This window comes from Carassius gibelio, chromosome B15, assembly GCF_023724105.1.
Source record: "Carassius gibelio isolate Cgi1373 ecotype wild population from Czech Republic chromosome B15, carGib1.2-hapl.c, whole genome shotgun sequence".
Classification (NCBI taxonomy): Eukaryota; Metazoa; Chordata; class Actinopteri; order Cypriniformes; family Cyprinidae; genus Carassius; species Carassius gibelio.
In genome coordinates, this window is record NC_068410.1 from 20905281 (window position 1) to 20924822 (window position 19542).

General features: G+C 40.0%; 1 protein-coding gene across 1 annotated transcript; it reads right to left on the bottom strand.

The window, feature by feature from the left end:
• Nucleotides 1-233: 233 nt before the first annotated feature.
• LOC127972832 (cytochrome P450 2G1) lies at nt 234-14890 on the bottom strand. Its single transcript, XM_052576657.1, has 6 exons — nt 14601-14890; nt 13892-14054; nt 13669-13818; nt 13406-13566; nt 9037-9213; nt 234-8920 (listed from the first exon to the last, which is right to left on the bottom strand). Exons 1-6 carry the CDS (start codon nt 14769-14771, stop codon nt 8711-8713), a joined length of 1032 nt encoding a protein of 343 aa, XP_052432617.1. The 5' UTR covers nt 14772-14890; the 3' UTR covers nt 234-8710.
• Between the last annotated feature and the right edge of the window lie 4652 nt (nt 14891-19542).

Genomic DNA, 19542 nt, shown 5'->3' on the forward strand with positions numbered 1-19542 from the left:
GGCCTAGGCTGTGGGGGAGGGGCGAGGCAGGAGAAAATCTATGGGGTTTTGTGAAGAGGAAGATGCGATATGCCAGAACCAAGAATGCAGAAGAGCTGAAGGCCACTATCAGAGCAACTGTTACCGGCCTCAGACCTAGAGGATATCTGGGCTGGCAGCAAAGGACACACAGGCAGTGAAGCACTGTGTATCTGTGAAAACACTGTGAATAAATAAAGAGACAGACAAATGAGTGTCGTTCCATTTGTGCGTCAGTTTACTTCTGAGATCTTAAAACTTTAGTAATTGTAAACACTTCTTTAGTTACATACAAAAATAACTTCATCTGCACATTAACTTATGGTGTACACATAAGATATATGAATACATACACACTTGCATTCCATAGCCTGTTTCACATAAGGGCAATATATAATTTACATATTATGTGGAAAGAAGAGTGTGTACAAAATAAATCAATAAAGATTCACATAAATGTCACTCATTACTAGAAAGATGACAAATGTGTCACTTAAACACACAAAATGTATAAACTAAAATCCAACACCATTTTACATACACCACTTCACCCAGATTGACTCGTGTCATTCATTAAGCGTGTGCGCAAAGCACTCAAAATGGCGATTGAATTGTTAATGTAACAGATATAATCAACTACTCAATTAAAACACAAAAATAAAAAGCACCCTTGCACTGCCAATACACTCAAACATCACCACAATGCTGTATAACAATACTTTTGAATGCATTTACTAAACAATAAATCGTTTGCATTTAAGACCCTTGACTTAATTCAATTTGTATAAAACACATTAAAACATGACAAAGTTACTCAAAACACTTCACAATCACGTTCCTAAACCTTCCTATAGTCATGTGAACAATCAGAAGAATGTTTAAAGTGCATATTATTTTACCTGTGAATAAATAAAGAGACAGACAAAATGAGTGTCGTTCCTTTGGTGCGTCAGTTTACTTCTGAGATCGCACCCGGGAAAAAACTAGTCTCTATGGTGTGCTTCACAGGAGCGCTCAAGCGCCATCCGTTGGCGTGGCGGTGAACTGATTCTGAACTATTGGTGTTCACATTAAAAAAAATATAGGGAGGTATCAGTTTTCAATTAATTATTGAATAAACATTTTAACACCCTTTACACTCTCCCCAGCTTTAAGAGATGCCTCCGGGCATCCAGAACTAACCCAACAGAATATAAGAACTTTTTTTTTTTCTGAAGATAAGAGAAATTAGCTATCAGTCTGATCAAAGGACAGGTAAGTATTTGAATGTCAGCAGTCCTGCCTCATTTGTCCTTTCTTAAGTCTAATATGCCCACACAAGTGGAGAAGGATAGTGAGAGGCATCAGGTATGACAGGGTAAGTATGAATAGGGTACAGTACACAGGTGTGCATTGCATTCACTCCTGGTCTCCAAGGTAGGTATGTGGGTTGTCCCATCTGATTATATGTGAACATCTCCTTTGGCTTTACTGTCCGTGCTGACCTCCGCAGGGTGATGTCTTCCCCATTCATTGGCTGTGCAACCGGCTCCACTCCCAGGTCAGTATCCTCATTACTTCTTCCAGCTATGTAGTCGTCTACTTGTTCCTGAGTTTCCAGAGATGGCAACAGGTCAGCCAGTACTTGCTCTGATTCTGGTGTCACAAACCGGAGTGGTTGCTCATATGTTTGAGGGTTATCTGGCTCAGCTCTATGGTGTTCCGGATGAAACTCTGGTGCCGCTACTCGTAGATCACTACCTGGCTCATGATGGGACTGTTTGAGAGTGGCTTTTCCCCTTTCATATACTGGGACTGGTCTGGGATTACAAGCATATTCTTCCTCATCCCCTGAATCACCGGAGTCGTGCTCTAAGGTATCAGGCCTGTGATGTTGGCTGTTCTTGTGATGTTGCCTCTGCCTTTGTTGTTTCCGTGTCCGATTGTCCTCTCCATTATGTTCAATAGGCAGATCATTCACAGGCAAAAGAAGATTACGGTGCAAGACACGTAGAGTGCGATCACCAGTTTCAGCTTGAATTCGATACACAGGACCAACTCCCATCCTCTCAACAACACGGTGAACCTTGTTCTCCCAGTACGGACGGAGTTTGCCGGGCCCGCCCCTCTCTGATAGGTTGCGTACAAGCACACGATCACCTGGCTGAAGCACACTTCCTCTGACACCACGATCATAGTATTTTTTCCCTTTTGCAGAGCTCTTTTTACTATGTTCAGAGGCGATCTTGTATGCCTCCTGCATCCGAGAAGCCCACTTCTGTGCAAATTCCTGACGGGTTTCAGTCTGTGGCTCAGGATCCAGGTTAAAAATCAAATCAATGGGCAACTGTGGGGCCCTTCCAAAGAGGAGAAAGAATGGTGAATAACCTGTGGCTTCATGTCTCGAAAAATTGTATGCATGCACTATGTGTGGTAAGTGGTCTTTCCATTCAGATTTCTTTTCCTCTGACAGTGTCCGTAGCATCTGAAGCAGTGTTCTATTTAAACGCTCAACGGGGTTCCCTTGTGGATGATAGGGTATCGTTCGAGAATGGGTAATGCCAGCCAGTTGCTGAAGCCGCTGGAATAAGTTATTCTCAAATTCGCGACCCTGATCATGGTGAAGCTTTTGTGGATACCCAAAGCGTGGTATAAAGTCAAAGAAAATCTTTTCAGCAGCCGTTTTTCCAGATTCGTTCCGCGTTGGGTAGGCCTGGGCGTAACGAGTAAAGTGATCTACAAGAACCAAGATATACTCGTAGCCACCCTTACTCGGTTCAAGATGCAGATAATCAACAGACAGTAGCTCAAATGGTACACTCATTGTAATTGAGCCCATTGGTGCCTTTTCAGGAACAGCAGGCCGCTTTTGTTTAATACATGGGCACTGGCGGATGACATAATCTTCTATGTCACGCTGCATGAAAGGCCAATAAAATTTTGCCTTGCCAGGTGGGTAACTTTGTCAGCGCCGACATGCCCCATGTCATCATGAAGGTGTTTGAGCACAAGAGACTTCAAAGAATCAGGGAGAACCAGCTGTCTGTGTTGTCCGGTTTGTCTGTATAAAATTCCCTGTTCGAGTCTAAGTTTACTCCATTCGTGTATGAGTCGTCGTGTGGTGGGTCCCATTTGTCTCTTGTCTTTGTCATTGGGGTTCCATCCTTTCTCTTTCAATGCAATCACGTCAACGATGGAAGCATCTCCTTTTTGGGCAGCTCGAATGTCTTCTGGAGGAAACAAGGGTATACTGGCCGGGAGCATATTATCATCAGTGGAGCCCAGCTGAAGAGCCGCAACCCACGGTACTTCTCTTTCTCTCTGGGCTTTATCTCCCTGCCATATGGCAGACACAACATCTGGAGGTAAAACCTCAGAGTACTCTCTGATGTGGTCCTGGAGCTTCACTGGGAACCGTGATAGGGTGTCAGCATCAGTGTTTGTCCTGCCTGGTCTATATTTTATTGTAAAATGAAAGTCGGCCAATTCACCCACCCAACGATGCCCAACAGCACTCAACTTGGCGGTACTCAGGATATAGGTAAAGGGATTATTATCTGTGAATACGGTGAACGTGGGTGCGTAGTAAAGGTAATCCCGGAATTTATCGCAAATGGCCCACTTTAAGGCAAGGAACTCAAGCTTGTTAGAATGGAGGTGATAATTCTTCTCAGCGGGTGTGAGTGTCCTCGAGCCATAGGCGATAACGCGTAGTTTACCCCCTTGTTCCTGATAGAGTACCGCCCCCAGACCTTCATTAGATGCGTCGGTGTGAAGGACAAAAGGTAAATTAAAGTCTGGGTATGCCAAGATAGGAAAGGTGGTCAACATGTCGACAAGGGAAGCAACCACAGCACAGTGTTCAGGGGTCCACTGGACTGGTGTCTTGGATGGCAGCTGACCCTTTTTTATACTTTGCTTAGTTGTCCTAGTTTCGACAGATTTCTCCCCAGACGCCTCAGGACTCTCTTGAAGCTTAAACAGTGGTCGGGCTATTCGGGAAAAATCCTGAATGAAGGACCGATAGTAGCCCAAAAATCCCAAAAGAGCTCTTACTTCTCCAACATTCTTTGGTTCCCGCTCCTTCCATTGCATCACTGCTTCCAAGTCCTTGGGATCGACTTGAATGCCTTCACTTGTAACTAGGCGCCCAACATACCGCACCTGCCGTTTAAATAATTCACACTTCTTTGGTCGTAATTTTACACCATGCTCCCGTAAGCGGCAAAAGACTCTCTTCAAATCTTTGACGTGGTCCTGAAAGGATTTGGAAAAGCAGAGAACATCGTCTAAGTAGGGAAAACAGCATTCATCCCTCAGACCACTCAATACACCCTCCATACATCTTTGGAAAGCCGCCGGCGCATTGGAAAGGCCAAAAGGAAGACGGATCCACTCATACAATCCCCAAGGCATGCTGAAAGCTGTCAGGTGCCTGGAGTTCTCCTCAACAAAGCCCTGGTGATATGCACTGCCCTGGTCGAGTATGGAAAACCATGAGTAACCTCCCAGGCTATCTAATAGGTCCTGAATACGTGGAAGGGGGTGACGGTCGGGGATAGTTTTGCTGTTAAGTCCACGAAAATCAACACAAAGGTGTAGGCTCATATCTTTTTTCCTTACGCAGACCACGGGAGAGGAATAAGGTGATACAGACTTTCTAATCCATCCATGATCTAGCAGCTTTTGAACATGTTCCTTAACCTCTCTATACAAGGGCTTTGGGACTGCGTTGTAGGACCTTTGGACTGGTGTATCATCTTTTAAGTAGATTTTAAGTTGTAAGTCAGAAATGCAACCAATATCGGTGTCATCTTTAGCAAAGACATCTGACTGGTCGAATAACATACATTTCGCAATCTCCTGCTCTTCTTCAGCTAGATGAGACAAGTCAACAGGAGGATGCCATTTGTCTTTGGTCATGTGTGTGGGTTTATGCATTTCTTTTTCTCTCAAAGTCTGCTCATGAGTACACAATTGAGCTGCACACAAGTGGGCTGTATTCTTCTAAAATGAGTTTATAATACCCTCAGTATCAGGGGTTTAGCCATTTACCCAAGTCTAGGGCCTTGTAGAATCTCAATAGACATGCAGTACAAACTTTGGTTCAGTTATACTAAGAACATGTTTGTCTTCCATCCTGCAAAGTTCGGTGAGGCTATGAATAACACTTTAAGATATTAATGCCCAAACATGGTTCTCTGATAGTGTTTTTGATGCTATAAAAATGACAATCTCAAGGACTGACAAAAAATATGAATATTTTTACAGGCCTTGGTTTTGGGACCCAAATATAATATAGAAAAACTCTTCATCTGAGATGTTGCTGCAACCACTTTCCTGGATTCTGACTGATTTGACATGGAATAAAGCCTCTATATTCTATTAGACACTAGCAGGAGAAGACCAGGGTTGATTTGGAGGTCTAAACACACCCTTGCCATGAAAAACAGACCGTTGATATGGGCGCGGAATGGACTATTTTCTTTAGCGGAAGCAATACAATCGTTTTTAAAATCAATACATTTTGTCAAATTATTTATTTATTTTGTAGGTAGCAATGTAATAAGTGGGATCGTGTATGGCGAGGCGGTTGTTATAGCGAATAACAACCCCTTCGGGCTGATTTTTCACCAGCAATGACTGGAAACTCACCTGTTGGCCGCTCATCGTGTGCAAAACCTCCTTCATGCTAGCGTTTCTTTTTCTCTCCTGTTTCCATGTCGGTGGCGGCGCCAAGCAAGTCGCTAACAGCGCCACCCGCTGTTGTGGAGTGCGAATTACATGACAGTTTACTAGCATGTGTGTGGATCTGAAGGCATTTGCGTGTGGATCAGCAAGGTGGAAAATTTGTGCCAAAAGTCACGTGACAGTTTTTCGTACTTGTAGAATTTTGTTTTGTACTTGAAGGATTTTGTTTTGTACTTGAAGGATTTTGTTTTGTACTTGAAGGATTTTGTTTTGTATTTGAAGGATTTTGTTTTGTACTTGAAAGATTTTAGTTTGTACTTGGAAGATATTTTTGTCATTGAAGACGTACGTTTCTTTGTATATGTAAAACGTACTGTATTTGTTTGATAGCTACGTTTTTTATTTGCAGAACAAAATGCATTAGTTTGTGAGTGATTTTTTGTATTTGCAAACCACACTGAGTTTGTTTGTGAATCGTTGGGTGTGAGTAAAACACATTGTGTGTGTGTGTGAGGTTTTGGCATGAATCTCACTCGATACCATTTCAACAAAAATCTTCAGAACTTCTTTCTTGTCGATTCCTATGTCCTTCTCTATGGCCAGCAGGAGGAGGTGAGAAAGAGAGAGACGGCTTTACTTTAGTCAAGCAATAATTTTCTATACAGAATTCACACCCTATACAAATTCCACAGCTGAACAATTTTCACACCCTATACTAAATTTACCCTATACAATAGCCTACTCATCTGGAATGAAGGAGCAAACATTCAGTGTAAGAGTAAAAAAATTACATAACATTATTTAATAATTATACTACGTGGCCATTGAATGCTTGAATCTGATTGGCTGACGAACGTTCTGAGGTGTGACATTATTTTCTGGGAAAAGCATGGCGAACGTAGTTCCAGGCAGCTCTCTTGACCACATTACAGTTCCATATCACTTCGCATAGTAAAACTGTAATAACGGAGATTACAGGACTAACAAAAACAACAACATGACAGACGATTTTCCAAAAGTACACATGACATTTCTCACTAGCGAGGTAATAACAGCGCTGTTTAGAGACGCTGCTGCAGTCTAATTCACACAAGCTCTCTCTCTCTCTCTCTCTCTCTCTTTCTCTCTGTGTGTGTCTGTCTCTCTCGCTCTCTTTCTAATAACTTCATTAATAACTTCATTATAATACTATCAACGGCTCAAGCCTCCATTACCAGCTTTAAAATGACATTGTGAAACCAGCAAAAGAAGCGTTGGATGAGATGCGGATGAAATTGTCCTACCCACAATAGCGATTAAGTACAAAAACCGAACGAATCCCTTAAATTTATCATCTGATCGATGTCTTGAGGTGTGGTAACCGTGGTATAAGCGGAATAATTGACTCTGCTTCGAATCGTGACCGAATCACCACCTTAGGTGTGCATTATTTTTCTAATAATTCAACGGCCCGTCGTCAATTATTCCGTACTTGAATCACAGCTTAAATAGTGTTTTGACATCGACAACCCAAGTGCATTTTACCTCAAACTTGCGTCTAGTTAACTTTCTAAAGTAGCAATCGCTTCTCGGGTCGACATTAACACACTGACAAAATTATATTAAGAGTTAAAAATATTTTTATACCACTTTTTAATGTGTGATTGTGTAATGGTTTTCACGAGATACCAACCTTTGGCGAACTTGCTTCCAACACTCGTTCTCATGGAGACGCGGTGTGCACGGAGGGGAGGGCTGTGCGCGCGCGAGTAACGTTATGAGTGAGAGACGCAGGGAAATGAAATGCAGCTGAACGTTTGCTCTATGAAAGACATTGACAAAGACGAAAACTAAGGACATTTAATCTATAATTTTATTTTATTTTAGTTAGTTTTGCCAAACACACATTATCGTTTTTTTGTAATGCCTCGTTTTTATTTTTATTTCAGTTAAAACAATTTTTTTTCCCAACTAGTTTTCGTTTTTTCGTTCGTTTTCGTTAACGATTATAACCTTACTATTATTTTTCCGACAACGTTGAGTCGTCTCACCCGCTCATGCAGGCTCAGCTCAGGTGCCGGTCGCGTGCAGCGCTGCAGCCACGTATAGAGAGTTTGCCCTTCCCCTACCGACTTTCACTTTCAGACGGGTGCCCAAATATGGAAGTGAATGAGGCGTTGCGATTTATTTTTTTATTTTTTTATCTAGGCCTACGTGAAATTCTGCATCCTTTGTACGAATTTTTTTTTTTTTTTCACCTCGGATGGGCAACGTGAGTCGAGAAGGGCATATGGGCAGTTGCCCGGGCAACCTGAGCAACCCCCCTGTGCACGTCCCTGTGCAGAACTACTAGGAACACAGAGGTTGGAAATTGTAGGATTTGGTTTTGTATAATATCACAAGGGCAAATAGCATTTTCTGTAAAGGGATCTTAACTTTGGAATATGTTGCCAAATGAGTTTAAAGTGATAAATTAAATAAAACCTTGGAAGGTTAAGCGTGGCCCAAAATAAACCAGCCCTTTACACATTTACCTTTTTTATATGCTTTGTAACTAGTTATACATTAGGACTGCAAGAGTCTATAAAACTTGGGCATGTGGTTGTTCTGTATTCTGCAGTGTATGAGGATATTTTATGAAGGATTTGTTACATTAGTTTTTATTATTATTATTATTATTATTTGGAAAAGCCTTTATATGGACAATATATGCAAATTAGTATAATATATAATCTTTATGTGCAGTGCATTCTTTTCCAGTCTTTGACTGGAGTTATGTTTATTGTAGTGTCCCTATTAAAATAAACTTAAAATAAATAAAATAAGTCAATGAAAATCCAGTCATCTACTATAGGCTAAATGGCATATTCTATATTCATGTTTCAACCTCCTGAAGAGACTACAGCTAGCTCTTCCTTCCCCCACCGGTGTGAAAAACCTGATCTATACTTGAAACCATGGAATGACACAATTCTTCTCTTTGATAGATGCTTTACAGCAGTCTCTATAGTTGAGTTTCCATAACTGATTTTGCTATTTCCTGTTAATCTCTGTGAAGTTGTTTTGACACAATCTGTATTGTATAAAATGCTACAGAAATAAATGTCTTACCCTGTATGTGGGGGTGTTTGATCAAAAGCATCAGGGCATATCTGAGAGTTGTGCTGGTGGTTTCTGTACCAGCTATGAACAGATTTAAAGCTGTTGCCATCAAGTTATTTTTGTGGAATTCTGTTTCAGGATTGTCTTTTTCCTTTAAAAAATAAAATAAAATAAAAAACAACAACAAAAAAAACAAAGATATTGTAGAACAGCAATTATATGTAGGCTACAGTATTTTAATTTAAAATCATCATAAACAATGGATACCTGAGTAAGCCTGATAAGAAAGCAGTCAATAAAATCCTTTGCGTCACAGAAGTCTAAATTCTGCTCATGCTCCTTAACCCTATTCATAATGAAGGTATGGATGTCATCAATCTCTTTTAAGATGGTGTGGTGACTCCAAGACAAGTGTTCCATTAGTCGAGGGAATATATTGTACAGCTGTTGGGAATAAGAAGACAGCATCACAAACCAATCTTATTGGACTCTCCTCATCGTGAGCTCAGTCATGTGTGTTACATAAGAAAGACAAAATGTGCAGTGATGTGACTGTTTTAGGACCTGGATTGGGAAACACTGGTATAGAGAACATATAGTGTCTCACCACTCACCACCAGATGGTGTCATCACCCTCATACCTGAAACTGACTCCTTCTCTACCTGCTCCCTGTTAACCAGACTATTTAAAACTCACACTTACACTCAGTCCTTGCAAAGTCTTGTTTTACTCCTGCTGACATTTCTGAGTGTTCTACTTTTACCTTTGCCTTACCTGCATATAACCTGGACTTTTTGCCCCGTTTTAGACCATTTGCTGCCTGCCTATTGTTTCTGCCTTGTTTGCCTGGATATTACCTGTGATTGTTTGAAGCCTGTCCTGACATGTTTTGTGACCATGTCTCTGTTTTGCCTTGGCTATTACCATTGTTCGTGGTTGACCCCTGCATGTTTGTGTCACTGCATATGCTTAAAATAAACCCGCACATGGATTCCATCCTTATTACAAACAGTGCTAGAGTAGGTAGTCAACCAGAAAGCCTATTACCACAGCAGCAAAGGCACAGCAGTAAATAAAACTATAAAAAAAAAACAGATAAAAAAAATGAAATAAATTTCTTGTATTTAAATAATAATAATATAGGATTATAACAATAAATCTCTACTAATTACAGATGGTGCCTTTAAGAATGCATGTTTTTTTTTTTCCCCATGGCATTCCGTAACTCATCCCACAGAATGCTGCTGAATCCCATCAGCATGTTTTTAGAATTTAAATAAATCTGTTGTGCTTCACAGAATATCCACCAGATGGCACATGGAACAACATTTTGTTAGCCATTTTGTAAGGGGAGAGCAGATTATTATTATTTTTAATTATTATTTTATTTATCAGTCTTTAACTACCATTTGTAGCTAATTTAAGTGTGTGAAACACCTTATAATAGGGAATAGCAGTGGCATAAATCACAAGGGGCACAGTTTTGATGAATAAAAAATTAAATGGCACATCACTAACCTCTGAAATATAGGAAAAGAGGATAGAAACATAATTAAACACTGCATCATCAGAGTGGTATTGAGGCTTTATCTGATATTTAACATTTTATTAAAATCATGACGAATGGAGTTGGTTGACCAGAGAAAGACGTTATGAGATCTATGTTTTGTCTGTCATTAGACAACTGTATCTGAGGCAGCAAATGTATACCCATGATAGATAGATATATATGTGTGTATGTATATATATATATAACACATACATAGAAATGTATCCATACATATACCTTAAACATAATCAATATACATACACAGATATATATGGTGCTGTACTTCCTCTCTGTAGGAAGTCTCTTCGTTGTCTCTGATGAAGACAATCACCCTGGTGTCATCTGCAAACTTAATGATGGATTTGTATCCATGCACAGACTTGCAGTCATGGGTGTAAAGTAGGGCTGTCACTTTTAGATAGAATATCGATTGCACAATCGATCGGACCAGCCAAAAAAAAGTTTCGAAAATGAAAATAGGGAATCGATTTAAACCAAATATTCACACTATTAATTTTAAAATAATTAAACAATTAAAACATATACATGTAGCAAAACTCACAACCAAGCAGAAAAAGAAAAAGAAGTCTGAAAGTGCAGTATGCGTTGCGAAAGGTACACAGAAAATACCAGCAATTTTTCGCTCCTATAAGACCCAGAGACGTCGAAAGCGTCCTCTTATGCTGCGTTCACACCAAACGTGAATAGAGCCTCTGGCGCGAATAATTTCAATGATAAGTTGATAAGTCAATGTAAAGGCGCGTTTACGTGCGTATTGAGTTCTCGCGGCGCGGTAGACCCAAATTCGCCTCATTCGCGCATCTAGTTACAGGAGATTCTGAGTTATGAAAAGGACCATTGCAAGATGAGAGCGACCGACTTTTATGGTGGAAAATGGTCAGTAATACCCCCACCTTGCGCAGCTGAACCTGAGTGTCCCTGGGACATCAGTGCGGTCGGAGCGTGTCTTCTGAACAGCTGGACATATAGTGAATAAAAAACGCTCTGCTCTGGACCCCGAAAATGTTGATCGACTTGTTTTCTTGTCCAATAAATTTGTAATGTCCCTAGCCTATTTGTGCGTTTCATGCATGCCTAGTGCCACCTATCCTAAGTGTTGGTTACGTTCAATAAAAAAACATACATGGCCTGTTCTCAAGTCCATTTAAAGTTTCATTTTTTGAACAGTTGTTTGAAATGGATTGAATCATTATTTAAAATAATCTTGGAGATTTTTGAATAGCTTAAATCATAAATGAAGCCGGGTTGAAGCCTGCAGTGATGTTTTTTCTTTTGTTATGGCAGCCGTACCCTCTGCATATATATTTTTTAGAGAATGTTGCACTCCTGTTGCTGTTTGTTATTCTGCCAGAAACTTTATGCCAATAAATAAGAAATATTGCTGACTTGTGCGTTTCCAGCGCTCTCTTTACGTTTGTCTGTTATTTGACGTTGAAAAAGGAAACTTCTTTTTTTTAGACATGGAAAATCGATTTTACATTCGATTCAATGAACACTTATGTCTTAAAAATCAAAAAAGATTTTTTAACAAAAGTGACATCCCTAGTGTAAAGGGAGTAAATTAATGGGCTCAGCACACTGCCCTGGTGTTGAGTGTGATGGTGGTGGAGCAGGTGTGGCCTGACCCAACATGCTGAGGTCTGTTGGTCAGAAAGTCCATAATCCAGTTGCAGAGGGAGGTGTTAATGTCCAGGTCTCCAAGTTTTGTGGTCAGCTTGGAGGGAATGATGGTGTTAAATGCTGAGCTGAAGTCAACAAACAACATCCGTACATATGTGTTGTTCTTTTCCAAGTGTGTGAGTGCAAAGTGTAGCACAGTGCACTTTGTATCACTTTGTATCACTTTGTCACTGCCAGCACAAAGTGTACAACGGACCTTAAACTGGCACAAACTCAAAATAGTGACTGTATATCCATCTAGAAAACGCACATCTCTCGCCTCCCTCCATTGTTTACGTTTGTTTCGCTGCTTGGTACGTACACGCGATGTGAACTTCATGCATGCTGAAAACATGACTCCTCGCATCCGTGACATTAGATGGAAGAAGAAATAAATATATATTTTTATTAAGGAAAATGACAAAAATAATAACGCACAGTGACTTGGTTAAGTAACTTTAATCTGATTACTGGTTTGGAAATAGTAATGCGTTAGATTACTCGTAACTGAAAAAAGTGTTCAGATTAGAGTAACGCGTTACCGGCATCACTGGTAATGAGATAACTTGTTTAACCCTTATGCGTTGTTGGGGACGTTTTCGTCCACTATGGGGTAAAGTTGAGCCTTATTTTGGCCACAACTTTCTATGTGAATGATTTTTGGTGACAGATCTTATTTTGACACATATTGTGGAAAAATGCTTTGAAACTTTTCAAAAACTTAACAATACACTGTGGGCAAATTCACTACCCTTTCGTTATGTTCATGGATGAAAACATCCGCTAAATTAAACTGCTGTAAAAATGTATCAGATAAATATTTTTTGCATAAATATATTCATCAACCTCAGGCCTGCTCAAAACTACCAAATGTTTTTAAAAAAAAATCCAAGATTTTTACTCTTTAATTATCAAGTTCATAAATGATGTCACTGATTTGGGGGAAAAAAACACTTAAAATGACATTCAAGTATACTTGACTTATATGCACAAAAATTCTAAATATATTTGAGATATACTTGTGCCCCTAGAATCTGTGTTTGCATTATTAAGAGTGCACTAATACACATCTTCTGTACAGAAAAAAAAGTGAAGAACAAAAAGAAACAAAAGATAGTAACAAATGTAATCTTACAAGTGGACCTTAAAATAAAGCTCTTGATTGATTGATGATTAGCTCATGTTTTGACTAAGTTTTAATTCAGTGATTAATTTTCAGTATAATTAATTCAGGCATAAGTAAATTATTATTTATGTACATTAAATGTAAAGTGTGACCATTTTAATAAATCTTTACTGCATTTGGATCCATCTCATTTTACTTTCATGGCTCCAGCATTACAGATCAATCCACTTCAGAATAAAAGTCCAACACATAAGACAGGGAACATTACACATCTACTCACCTGACCCCAAGGGCTACTGCCAAAACGCAGGAGTCTGGAGAGGATCTGGAGAAAGCCCAGAAAGTTTTTGTCTTCATAATCAAAGCGCTGACCAAACACCAATGAACAGATCACGTTGGACACTGCCCGGCTTAGGAAGAAGATTGGGTCGACTGGTGTTGCTGAACGAGAAAAACCTCAACATTGTAATTTTTGAATGCAGAAATTTCAATATATAAAAACCCTAGTAATTAATATTTGGTGCATATTTGTCAGTTCCTCACACTTGGTTTCCTCAAAGCTCTTCAGCAAATGTCTGCTCTCTTCTTGAATCCACTGTTCCATTCGTTTGCGTCCCATTCCGAAATCACTCAGTGTGGTGAGAGTGAACCGCCTTAGTTGACGCCAGCGATCTCCATTACTGATGGCCAAACCTGCAAAGATGTAATGTATGCTGAACTACATTGATTATCTATAATTAGTACTAAACAGAAATATTACTCATACCGTAGCCTTTCAAAACTCTGTTCGGAAAGGGAATGGGGGCTCTTGATGAAAAGTCTTCTGCCTGGTCCACTAGAGCTTCTTTGACTGCATCATAACCGACAAGAACCACCACTCTCTGAGGCCCGAGGTACACCGTCATCACGGGCCCATAGGTTTTGCTCCACTATTTTAAGAGACCAGATTTTACCAATACATAGCAGTGCAGCATTAACGCGTTTTATCACTGAGACAATTCAAGTTTGTAAATAGCCTGCTTTCTGCCACAGTGGATAAGAAAAAATTGAAGATTATTCATTATACTTTGAAGACATTGAAAGGATTCATGAAGACTGCTTTTCTTTCTTTCTATCTTAAAATAAAGCAAGTGAAATTGCAACTGTGTATTTATGAATATCAAAAAATATATATATATATTAGAATTTGGAGCTTTTTTCTGATCAGACCCAGTATCCTTTTTCTATAGTAGCCTGTTTCTGTATAAAATAGTGTAAAAAGTTTGAAAAGGATAATTGTGATTCTACATCTGACAATCATTAATTTATTTATCATGATTGTGTTTATAGTACACTCTTCTGACTTTAAATCATGCAACTTTAAATCTGTACATTTCTAAGTGATAATGAACCACTCATAACCATTCATACATTTTTTCAAAACAAATTTTCCAACATTCTTCTATTGATAAAATTCAGACACATAGTCCTCTTACCTGCATAAAGCTTTTAAAGGGTGCATGCTTGTCCATTATTAGTAAGTTTCCAATTAGTGGCAGTGCCAGTGGCCCCGGGGGCAAATAAAATCCACTCGACTTTCTCTTCCACCAGACAAACATCAATACAGCAAAGACTAAAACCAACACTAGTAAGCTAGAAAGTTCCATCTCTCTTACCTAAGATGTTTTGTTCAGGTCAGTTTTTTATTTTTCAGTTTCTGTATTTGTCTATGTCAGCTTTAAAGATTTTTATATGGACAGTGGTAGCAGAACAGGAAACGGGGTGGTTCAAGCAGGAATGAGAAAGAGGTGAGTAATTTGACCTTCATGTACACATTAACCAGAGTGCTCCCTAACCTCATTTCTTCTGTCTTGCCACCAGTTCTCAATATATACATGAAATGTATCAGCACAGGAATGCAAAGGGTTTCTTCAATGTTCTGGAATATCATATGATATTTTTCTGTTATATCATCATCTTCATGGCATTTACGAAGGGACCTGCATTGGGTCTGCTCTGTTTAAGGTTTTATAAAACTGCATAATAAAAATATAATAAAAACACTTGCATGGAAAAAGACTGTTCTGTGTTCTGTGAACAACACTTTGCAAGTTCATCCATTAAAACTTTGCAATATAAATTTGAAATATGTCTTATAAATTTAAGTCAATCTCTTTTATGCAAATATTTCAAGTAACAGATAAACTGATAACAGATAAACATTTGAAATTATATATATATATTTATTTATATATATATATATATTTTTTTTAAGGGAATGATAGGATTTGACGTGGTATTTGTGATCTGCATTTCATACGCACACGCACACGCACACACACACACACACACACACACACACACACACACACACACACACACACATACATACATGTGGGCTGGATCTGGGCCGACATTGCTTAGTGTTTGGAATACACACTGTTTTTGCCCCTATTTTTCATGAGCTGAACTCAAAGATCTAAGACTTTTTCTATGTGCACAAAATGGATATTTCTCTCAAATATTGTTCACAAATCTGTCTAAATCTGTGTTAGTGAGCACTTTTCCTTTGCCGAGATAATCCATCCACCTGGCATATCAATAGGCTGATTAGAAAGCATGACTATTGCACAGGTGTGCCTTAGGCTGGCCACAATAGAAAGCCACTCTAATACCCCTTTTACATTACACGTTGGACCCGGAAAAACATTGCAGGAACATTGCCGGATTGCCTTCTGTTTGAATGCAAACACATCCCAGGATTGATTCCTGGATCGATCACGGGTTGGGCATCTAGTAACATTGCCGGGTTCAGTCCTGGAACGAGCTCTGTATGAACAAAAGCCAGAACAAATGCAGTGTTGTAGTGATGACACACATTATCATGCGACTCTTTTACCAGGTGTTTTGAAGGCAGATCAACGTTTGTGCCAAAAACTATGTGGAAACTGTAATGAAGCAGAGTTCCTCACTATGCTGAAGCTGAGATCATTCACCAGTTTAAAGGAATTCCCTTTATAGAATATATAAATATATAAATAAAATATGCAGTTTTACTGTATTTCGGGGTGCGGTGGGTGGTCATTATCTGGTGTGACTACCATTTGACTCCTAGGTATAGAGTTGATCAGGTTGTTGATTGTGGCCTGTGAAATGTTGGTCCCCTCCTCTTTAATTGCTGTGTGAAGTTGCTGGATATTGGCAAGAACTGGAACATGCAGTCATATATGCTGATTAAGAGCATCCCAAATATGCTCAGTGAGAGACATGTCCAGTGAGTATGCTGGCCATGCAAAAAACTGGGATGTTTTCAGCTTTCAGGAATTGGGTGGTTCCAGATGCCAAAACAAAAGCCAAAAAAGTCCAGGAGGGTGGTGGAGTGGAGGTGGAACTGTGGGAGGGACAGAGAGCCAGGCCCATATAGGGGAACAGAACATGGATCATGGCATGGCAGAGGACCAGGACTGTAGAGCAATGGTCGACCAGGATCATGGGGCAATGGCAGGCCTCGGCAGAGTATCCATGGTGGGTCTGTGCCGTGAAGCAGAAGCAGGTCTAGACTGTGGAGCAGTGATGGGCCTGGACCATGGAGCAATGTCGGGTCTAGGCCGTGAAGCAGTGGAAGGCTGTGGAACCATGCAGGACTATAGCCGTAGGTTAGTGGCAGTCTGTGATACACTGGAGGACCTGGGCCATGAACAGTGATAGACAGTGATACAATTGAGGACCTGGGCAATGGATCAGAACCAGAGAAGCATGGAGCCATGTCGGAGCAGGTAGAACAGGACATGACAGTGAATTCATGGATGGGCTTCTTAGTCATGACAGGGCAGACTGCATGTTTGTGAGCGGCCTACATTGCTGTGACACAGACACTATTTAAACTGAACTGAGATGGATGATGGCATCCCTGAATTCAATGATGAACTGCCTTTTTGCATTATTGACACACTATTTTCCTATTTAATGGTGTTCAGTTGCTTTGTAACATTCTGCATTGTTAAAAGCCCTATGTAAACAAAAGTTACTTAACAAGTGCAGACAGTGAGTTAATGAGCAGCCTTCATGGCTGTAGCAGGACAGACAGCGAGTTCATGAGTGGGCGCCACCGGCTTGGGAAGTTCTGCAGCTGACGCTCCCACCTCTGGAGCTTCTACAGTGGACGCTGCCACCTCTGGAAGTACTGGAATAGATTGGTGGAAATGAGAGGCCTCTAAGGCAGACTTATGGACAGGAGAGGCCACTGAGGCAGATTCATGGACAGGAGAGGCCTCTTGAGCGCAGTGTGCCGCCCACACACATAAAAAATGGGGACAACCATTACAGTAAGGGCAGCAATGGGTATCAGGACCTCTAGGATGGTTGGGTTTGAGATCACTGATGTCATGGGGATGCCTGCAGCTCGCACCGACATCAGAGGTGGGTCCATCACACTAGCAATCACACCCTTCAGTCCAAGCCCAAGCTTTGTGTCCTCGGTACTATAGCCATCCCCCGACCAAACAAAAAATCCTTGGGGGAAACTTGCCTGGCAGCCGTGGTGGTACAAGGCTTTGACATGTTGGCCATGGTGTAGCAAGGCTCAGGTGTGGTAGCAATCTTTGCTGGATAATCAGGAGTGGTGGCTGGGGAATCAGGCTTGACATGAGCATTCTCTGAAATGGCGGCCATGTCGTGACAAGATTCTGGACGATCAACTGCGATGTGACGAGACTCTTGAATGGCGGCCTCGTTGTGAAGAATCTCTTGAGTGACTGGCATGATGTGAGCAGGCTCTGGCTTGGCAAACATGACGTGAAGAGAACTTGGCGTAGCAGACATGACGTGAACAGGCTCTGGCTTGGCTGACAAGATGTGAACAGGCGCTGGTTTGGCAGACATGATGTGAGCAAGCCCTGGGGTAGCAGCCATGATGTGAGCCAGCCCTGGGGTAGCGGACATGATGTTAATGGACTCTGGCTTGGCAAACATTATGTGATCAGGCTTTGACTTGGAAGATATGACATGAGTAACTTTGATTTAACTGCACAGCAAAATCCCCAGTGTTAATTTAACACTCTGAGTGTGGACTCATATAAACACTAAAGCAGTGTTAAAAGTAACACTGAAGCAGAGTTGAGGTTAATGAGATAATTAAGAAGTTAATTGAGTTATGATTAAGCATTATTGAAGACACCTGATGTTAACAAGCAGAATCACCAAACGAGAAAATCACAATTTGTGTGTCACCATTATAGTGTTCAGTGTTTGCTTTAGTTGGGATCTTGGCTTGTAACTTTTTACTTTTAAAGTTTGTTTGTCAAACCAAGAGCAAAAATCATCGCGTGTTGATGATTATGTTTTAATGTAATCGTTGTTTGACCTGAGTTACTGAACTCATTTACAGTGTTTTCTCAAAGTAAAACTTCCATTATTGATTGTCACAGCTTTGATTCCACAATGAAAAAATCTGTATTTTCTATACATTTTGTAGGTATCTCTTGCAAGTGATTCAGATTTTTTTTTTTTATTAAAGAATTCTAATTTTAGGCACACACAGATAACAAGAATCAGCGTATGAATCTCAACAACGGTGACAAACAGCATATTCAGATAAACAGACCAACTCTGAACATCACAAAACTAGATACAAAAATGAACATAAAAACAGCAAAAATAAAATATAGTTAGAATAAAAAGTTAAAAAGACAGTTCAGCTCATAATTTATTCATGCCGCAATGCATGATGGGAGCCATGGATGAGTTTTTATTGGCTACAACATGCTTTTTTGATGGTCATCGTTGTTGTGATGCTCACGCTGATTCCTGATGTCTGTGTGTCCAAATAAAATATTTCTTTTTTTACGTAGAACTAACTATTAAAAACATGTCATACTATGTCAGAAATGCTGAGTTGCTTCCTTTTCTTTTTTACTTAATTTATGTATGCAGTAAAGAAACTTAAACTCAGGCATTCAGGTCACTCTATAACAAATAGCTCAAATCACAATCAATGGCACACATGATTGCCTTTGCTGTGGTCTGTCTGTATGATATAATTCAGTTACCACAGCCACATAAAATCTAAAGATAATAACTGAAGGGTCAAGATCCCAACTAAAGCAAACACTGACCACTATAATGGTGACACACAAATTGTGATTTTCTCGTTTGGTGATTCTGCTTGTTAACATCAGGTGTCTTCAATAAAGGTCAATCATAACTCAATTAACTTCTTAATTATCTCATTAACTTCAACTCTGCTTCAGTGTTACTTTTAACACTGCTTCAGTGTTTATATGAGTCCACACTCAAGAGTGTTAAATTAACACTGGGGATTTTGCTGTGTGGCTGCAATTAAATGTCTATGTACTGTTCAAGTGATCAGTGTGTGGTATTGTGTGGAATTAATTGAGAAATGCTTTTTTGTCCAAACCAAAATGAAAAATGTCTTTAAAT

Excerpts from the sequence above, each read along its gene's own strand:
- LOC127972832 (XM_052576657.1), bottom strand. The coding sequence starts at position 14,771 with ATGGAACTTTCTAGCTTACTAGTGTTGGTTTTAGTCTTTGCTGTATTG. Across the intron at positions 13,567-13,668 it reads GAGCTTTGAGGAAACCAAGT|CAACACCAGTCGACCCAATC; the intron begins GTGAGGAACTGA and ends TTTCTCGTTCAG. Across the intron at positions 8,921-9,036 it reads TTCTTATCAGGCTTACTCAG|GAAAAAGACAATCCTGAAAC; the intron begins GTATCCATTGTT and ends TATTTTTTAAAG.